Genomic DNA, 7,636 nt, shown 5'->3' on the forward strand with positions numbered 1-7,636 from the left:
ACGATTGCATTGATATTTAACTAGACTTTACTTTATGTGGTTCATGTGCATTTTCCTCAAATTTCTGTAAACAATTGCTCTCCCTTCATCTGTGAAGATCGTCTTTTTGATATTTTTCAGCGTTTGCAAATTGAGACTTAGGAGGGGCAAAACTAGCGAGTCTGTAGTGTACACAGATGGTGGGTATACATTCCTTTACGCGATAACCAAGAAGTGAAGATCATTATATTTTTATGTTATTATCCATTAAGCGATATTGCCATGACGTGAAAGTAAATTCTCACAATGATACTTATTTCTGATTTGGTTCAAACAAATCAGCAATCAAGGAACGATTCTAGAAAATTTTGGAAAAGAAGAATAGATTTAGTTTGTTTAAATTCAACTGTTTCCCGGTTTACCGGAACACTTGTACATCTTGTTCATCTGTTCAATATCAACTGGACTAAGGCCTTTGCGCTGACCGATGGTAACCTGTAGGATTAAAGAAAAAATATAATTTATTTATCGCAAGAATGGAAGTAATTCCCTTCTGCAATTTAATGGAAGTGGAAACTGGTGATGGAAGATTATTTTTTGGCTGTTCCGTTGACAAAAAAGGTTGCTGTTGAAGCTAATCCCCGGGGAGGGGGGTACTTCCTTATTTGGGCTATGTAGGTATGTGCGGCCCCAAAGGGTATGGTTTTTCAGCCGTTTTGGTCATAAATAGGGTGTCGAGTTTAGCTGATTTTGGCCATTTTGGTCATAAATAGGGTATTGTTTTTACACTCTAGCCTTGATATGGGTATGTTTTTAACAAGAAGCCACTTTTTCATCATTATCGAAAAGAAAACCAACAAAAACCCTCCACAAATTATGTTTACGGTAATTTAACATTGATCTGAACTAGGGAGCTATTTATAACTCAGGTCTGAAAAAGGGTTTTGATTGAAGGGTCATGTCATAAATTGAGTTTCAAATTTTTAGTCAGGTGATCAATAGGGTAGGGAATATCGCAGATTTTGGTCATAAATAGGGTAAGGGTTTTGGGAGGTGGGCTGCACATCAGTACCTAATTTTTCTGGGAGTACCCCCGGGGAAGCTAACTCAGAATGTATTAAGCGAGTTAAACGGAAGACACCGTCTTCTATTTACTTACTCCTGGTTTCTTGGGCACTATTGTCGGCCGGCCATTTTTGCTGAAGTATTTAGAACCATAATGCATCACAGATTTATAATCATAAGGTGTTCCCATGGAGTCGATGACATTTGAGCCGTATTTTTTGAAATTGCCTTTGGCCGCTATTCAGTGAAAATAAACACACACAGATTAGTAAGTATTTTACGATAACTGCATAAATTCTCGCGCACCCATTGGCTAATTTTTATCATCAATAAGCGGAGAGACATATGAATATATCATTTTGTGATGCGTCAACAAGCAAGAGCGGACAATTTGACAGTTTGTTATCGTCAAAAACAAATTGACGTGAGTTTTTCGTGCGTCTGTCCTGTTATTGACAATGAATTTCGTCATAACATTGTCAAAGTAGTCTGCGGATGCACTCGGTTATCGCCTTATGGATCCACAACTACTTTGACAATGTCATGACGAAATTCATGATCAATAACAGGACGACAGACGCATGAAAAACTGACGTCAATTTGTTAAGTTGTTATTGATATTGTTCATTTAGTTGAACGAGTCCACAGTTTTGGAAACACTTTGAATTATTCGTATTAGAAACTGAAAGGAAAGTGCTAGGTAAACTTGAAAGAATCATTTGATTTTTTTTTTAAAATGGATACGAACTTTTAAAAAGAGTATATAGCTGCTATGCATGTATACATTACATGTATATCTATAATGTAAGTGAGGTATACATAAAGTCGATAGGGATAATTGGATTATACAATGGAGTCAGTGAAAATTAACAAAATCAGCATCTGTTTACTCACATTCTTTGATGTTTCCATATTTGATTGTCACATACGTGTCTCTGTCAGGTCGTGACTGCTCGTGAAATAATCCCAGGGCGTGTCCTGTGTGAAATAAAAAAGATTAAATTAAATTAAATTAAATTATCATCTCTGCGTAAGCAAAGTGGAAAATAATAATCCCTTACTTACTGAGCGGGCGGGCCGTACTAAGGAACATTGGCCCGAGGCTGAGTTCAGCGAGGTCTGTACTAAAACGACCGAGGACCAATATTCCCCACTGCGGCTCGAGTAAGTTGGGTAAGTTAGCAGTTCATTGCATGTCACTCCATGGAAGTCGCCGATTTTGAATTTGTCGGGCTCTCGGAAACGAAAAATTCGCGGCTTATGACCTTTTTATGGATACGGTTCGATCAGATTTACCTTTACATTGCCATAAAGTAACACCACTTATTACTGGAAAGTCACGTTTGCATGCGCGAAATAACTGTTACCAGGTCATACGGCGTGGGTACGGCTTACGTCAAGTGTTGCATAGACTGACGTTTTCAATTCACCAAGAACAAGCTTCAACAGTTCAAGTTGAAGAAATCAAGATTGCTTTATTTGCTTAATACTATTATTTCTCGTTTGTTTTGTAGTTAGCTGTAAAGACATGAATGATCATCGCAGTTATTTACACAGCTGAAGCAGTTGTGCGGAATGAGGCCTGACCAACAACAACAAAAAATCCAGGATTGGACGGGAAAATCCACGCTTGTTTCGTAAGCTTTGCCTTTCACAGTGCAATCTCACCTATCTCGTGTACAACTGTTCCTGTATACCAGCACCCACCGGCCAGAGATAACCGTTGCTTCCCGCCTATTTTCCCAACATAAGACCAGCAACTGAAAAACAAGAATAATAATTTCAAATAATATAAGTGAAGGTCGTCAAAGCTGTGCTTACATAGATATCAGTCATGCGTTTAGCTGGCTTTTTGAAATACGGGTTATCTTACAATATATCGAAACAGCTCTGTTCGAGATGGGCGTGTACAGTGAATAAGCTAAGCCGTCAATGTGGCCTATCGCTGAGCTGCTTTTAGATTGTAATCAGCTGGTGAAAATAATTTCTCGAGTTTAAACAAGACGCACTAAGCCCTCGATTGTCCTTGAGGCGCGAGTGGTTGTTATCCTACTTTATGTCTGCACTGTTTATCTCTACTATGCAATGTTTTTCATCGACATCACACCATGCAGGCTTGTTTGTCTTGCTTATCACTGAGAAAGTCACAAAACCTTAATTCAGTAGCGTCTTTGCAACTTCAAGAGCTGCTTTTAGACAAAATTTGAGAATTAAATCGTTAGAATTTGTATATTACTGGAATATTTAATGACAGCAAACGTAATTTCCTCGATTTGAGACTTTAAATTTTTGTAAACTTACCCGCCTCCCTTGAAGAAGGATACATAATCTCGTTCGTTTGTCCTCTGTTTAAACGTAATGCATGTATTCTTCTTATAATCAGCAAAAGCTGCATTAATTGCCGCCATCGCCTTCGACGCTGATGCTATGGAAATAAAAAAAAGAATGTCTGGTTAGTTTCAGCATGTAATGAAATAAAGCTTACAAGTGGCAGCGTGGCGGTGAGTTTAACCCCTTTACTTTACCACAAGATGGCAGAATTGTTATTGTTATTCCTAGATCCACTATTCAGCCACACGAGTAACCGAATGCTATCCTTTTGCCAGTTTGCATTAGTTTATTAGAAACTATAAGTAATTTCTGCAGCTTATCTCAGTAGTCAATCTCCAGTTATTTTTATATATATGGAGTGTTGTGAGCAACGTTTTAAGAAGGGAGCCGAGAAAAAAAAGTTACTTTTATTCCATTTTCCATCGCCCTTGAAGTGTGTATTGGGAACAAGAGAAGAGACACCAACACGTTAAAGGACAGACATTCCTGGAGAAGATAAGAGCAGATTGCAACTCCATTCTCAAGAAATCAGATGTTGGCTAAGCGAAGAGTCAGAACAACCGTCGCGGATATAACACTCACTTAAAAGTAGTTCATAAGTGTGCGAACTATCTACGTACACAAATCCTGCAAACGTGCTCCGATGTACACGCAAGCCATATCGTGTAGTCCTAATTAAACACTTTCAGAAGAGCAGTTTGAAATGTTACTTACAAAGTGAGCTATCAATCTCGTACACGATAACGCCATTAGGCCATCTTTTGTTTGTAATCGAGCCTTTCTGTAGACCTTGTATAACTGCTTTCTGTTGGGGAGTTAAGACAATGTCGCCTTCAAAGAGTTCTTTGCCTTGCCGTGATAAGCGCCTATTCTCTGCAAAAAGAAAGACGAATTGTAAATTAATTGATCCGTAAATATTTTTGTCTGGTCTCAGTGTGATTAAAATTAGTGAGCGGAGCCGCTGTAGGTCGCCCGCGAAAACGTTTCTCATACTGTTCCCTGCATTATATGATCGTGTTCTCCGATATCACTGTTACTGCCATACAATAGCGATGAAAGGAAAGTAACCGCCACTTGCATTTAACAAAACAAAACAAAACAAACAGTAACGTATATTTTGATCTACAAGTCTTTTCACTTACCCTCAGGTGAAGGGAGCAAGGACTGAGCAACTCCGATTACAAGACAGCAAAGCAAAATCACCGCTTTCATTTTTTCAACTGACCAACCGTTTTATCCGTAACTCTTCTCTTGGAACACCCGCTCGACTGTTGTCTCGATCTTAACGTTACTATCAGGCACAGTCAACTCTTACACACAGGCGCTTAGAATTCAGCAATAAGAAAGTTATGATAAACGCTTCTGCGATGGTTTTTTCCTAGGAGTGGGGACCAGCCCTGGTCCATGCATTAAGCGTAAATTGTTTAATATTTTTCGTTTTAAGTAGTTCTGCGACAGTTCCCTTCAGAATTACGTAACCTCGTTGTAAGCATGTAATTAGCGATTGATTGTACTCTTTCCCGCCTTTAACATTACGTAACAATCATCAAAGAATTCCCTTTTTCCGTTCAAATGCTGCCTTTGTGATTTTTAAAATCCTTTTAGCGTTGTTCCCCTGTGTATCACATAAGAATCTTTGATGCTTTTTTCTGCACCAGGAAAATCTTTGATTTCTACTTTACGTTGAAAGACTATTGAACAATTTTACATTCCTTAGCCACTTCTTAGGCGTAATTTCTCTCCAATATTTCTATTGTAGCATTTATTTGTGACTCAGTTGCAGATGATTGTCAACATTTTTGCCCCACCCTCAGTATATCAGTATATCGTTGCAATTCACACATTTTTCAAGTGTCATATCGACTCCTGGCCGCCTCGACCATTTCTCTGCCACAATAATATATCTCAGTCTTGAAATCTAAAGAAATAATCTTAGCGTCGGCTACCTATCCAGTAGTCGCCACCCGAAGGCTTTAATTTCACATTAACAATAACCTTTTTCTTACATTGTTTCCTTTAAAGAAAAAAAAATCCTAACGCGTAACATTAAAGTCTCGTTTTTCTGCTCTCTGAGTTTATTCAAATCGCTGCTGCATTTTTTCTGTGTTTGTCTATTAATTTATTAGCATGTTCGGGGGGTGGAGTACAGGCGGGTTGAAAAATCATCTCATTAGTTAATCAATACAGCTTCTCGTTTTGAGCCAAGAGATTAATTATGACTTAAATTACTTGACGTTCTTGCAGCATTTCAAACTTATACTCAGTTAAAACCGAGTTTAAGGAAGTGTATATTCATAAATCTGCAGGCTTCAAATATTTGTCAAATTGAACCCGGAGTCAAAAGGGACAGGGCGAATCCAAAATTTGCTTTGGAGGTTGATTATCTCAATACGCTGTGAAAATTATATGGTCAAGGGATACATCCAGATGAAATTATTAAATTATCTTTTATAGTCAGCAGCAAGCAGTAAGACCTACTTGATCAACCTGATAAATTTTGCTCCTTAACATTTTAGCCTGGATTGGAAAAGTATACGTAGTGGTACAGAAGAGTTTTTAGTGTACTTAAAACAAAATAAATTTGCCTGCCTGCGGAAAGAAATTCGCAATCAGAACGAGAAAGATATCGATAACAAAGCCTAAAAAAAAAAATGCGCTTGGTTGAGTGACCAAAACGTTATTCATGTGTCGGACATGACTAGAGTGTTTCAATGTAACTCACCTTCGGGGTGTGCGGAGAACACCCTCCCCAAAACAAAGCAACATATCACAATTAGAACCTTCATGTTGCTCCAACTGCAAGATGTGAATATCGATGGCCAGGGGCTCTCTTATAAGACCCGCTCAGCCTTTATCACATACAGCTGTCTCAATTTTCAATTCATTTGACAATGCATCGAGCGGTTGAAAGAAAATTGCCTACTAAGCGACTTGATCACCCTTTTTACTGTTTCTCAATGTTTAATCGCAATTAACACCGTAAATGACTCGCAGAAATTAACAGCGAACCACTTTGCCTGGTCTACTATTACTAATATCAGTTAATGCTATAGAAAATGTCGGCTAGTTTGTGTCATCATTGGAAAACACTTGCAAGATGGGAAGAAGTCCCCAAAATTTGGAAAAGAGATCGGACCTATATGCAACGAGTTTCTTTTCAAGTTAATTGCTCAATAAATATATTTTTTAGGGAAACATTCATAGCGACTTTGAAAATGTCAATATTTGCGAAAACTGGCAAAACAAAAGTTGAGGGATTGCATATTCAGTTGTTTTAAAAGAAATAACGTTATCAGACCTCGAGTTTATTGAGTTCGAGTTGTATCTTTATTTTTGGTGTAGGGTTTTTGATTTTGTCCTTTTTATCTTGCTCTAGGCTATTCTCTATATTCTATTATATTTCAGTTTCTTAAGCTTTTGTATCTTTTTTTTCAGTAGCGTCTGCAATAGTCTACCAAGCGATATATTGGTTCAAATACAAATTGCGCTAAGCCGTTACTAAAATGTGGTATTTCTGGAATGATATATATATATCCAGCTGTCCGAATCAATTAGGTGCATTATATTTCCGAAAAAAAACGACAATATACTTAATTTTCCGATTGCACAAGTAACAATTCTAAATAATCATTCAGTAACAAGTATTCATGTCATTTTGTGTATGAAATTTGCGTTCCTTTTAACTTTGTAAAGGTCTCTCCAAACATATCATCTTTCAAGTGTTACAACATACTGTTACAACATACAGCCAATTTACTGACAAAAAAGAGTTTTGTCAAAGAGAGGCTGAAATGAAATGAGTTTGGCAAGATGACTCGTTTAACGCAAATGTTTCAACGGTATTCCTACAGCATATGGAATGACTATGTTACTTGCAAAAAATTTTGATCGTTTTATTGCGAACGTTTCAATTTGGAACACTTGTTATCTCATTTCGGACAAATTTCGAACAAAGATTTCGGAGTACTGTGGTGAAACATAGCTTAAGCAAATTTACGCCTACAAAACACGAATTAGACTGAAACAACATCTGTAAAAAATGATAGTTTTACTGCACTCTCAAGGTTCTAGAGATATACCGAGGAGAAAATAACACAAATTCTATCAAGTCGTTACATATCTTAAGTGTCTCTACTAGAGTTCCCCTCATAGAGGAAACTTAGGGCCTTAGAGCCACTCCAAAACGTTATTCTGTTGTGTAAATATTTCGGAAGCTTAAAATTTCTAGCGCTTAAACTTCGACGGTTTTATTTTCGGACAC

The 7,636-nt window shown here is 37.5% G+C and overlaps 1 protein-coding gene across 2 annotated transcripts; it reads right to left on the reverse strand.

Annotated features, from left to right (window-relative positions):
• LOC110053554 (zinc metalloproteinase nas-15-like) lies at positions 1-4,870 on the reverse strand. 2 transcript variants are annotated; one of them, XM_020759801.2, is made up of 7 exons: positions 4,518-4,870; positions 4,090-4,248; positions 3,346-3,469; positions 2,713-2,804; positions 1,939-2,022; positions 1,139-1,281; positions 5-474 (listed from the first exon to the last, which is right to left on the reverse strand). In XM_020759801.2, the coding sequence occupies exons 1-7, from the start codon at positions 4,585-4,587 to the stop codon at positions 382-384; spliced, it is 765 nt and encodes a 254-aa protein (XP_020615460.2). In that variant the 5' UTR covers positions 4,588-4,870; the 3' UTR covers positions 5-381. The 2 variants fall into 2 exon arrangements, with proteins under 2 accessions (XP_089128502.1, XP_020615460.2); XM_089272376.1 differs by lacking the exon at positions 4,518-4,870 and having other exon boundaries at positions 1-474; positions 4,090-4,492.
• Between the last annotated feature and the right edge of the window lie 2,766 nt (positions 4,871-7,636).

Source organism: Orbicella faveolata, unplaced genomic scaffold, assembly GCF_042242905.1.
Source record: "Orbicella faveolata isolate gen_17 unplaced genomic scaffold, um_ofav_v1 contig_1, whole genome shotgun sequence".
NCBI lineage: Eukaryota > Metazoa > Cnidaria > Anthozoa > Scleractinia > Merulinidae > Orbicella > Orbicella faveolata.

What these genes read in the sequence shown, in the direction of transcription:
- LOC110053554 (XM_089272376.1), bottom strand. Translation starts at nt 4,366, where the DNA reads ATGAGAAACGTTTTCGCGGGCGACCTACAGCGGCTCCGCTCACTAATT. An exon ending in TCCTTCTTCAAGGGAGGCGG is followed by an intron (nt 2,805 to 3,345) that starts GTAAGTTTACAA and finishes CTTGTTTTTCAG; the next exon opens with TTGCTGGTCTTATGTTGGGA. An exon ending in AACAGTTGTACACGAGATAG is followed by an intron (nt 2,023 to 2,712) that starts GTGAGATTGCAC and finishes TATTTCACACAG; the next exon opens with GACACGCCCTGGGATTATTT.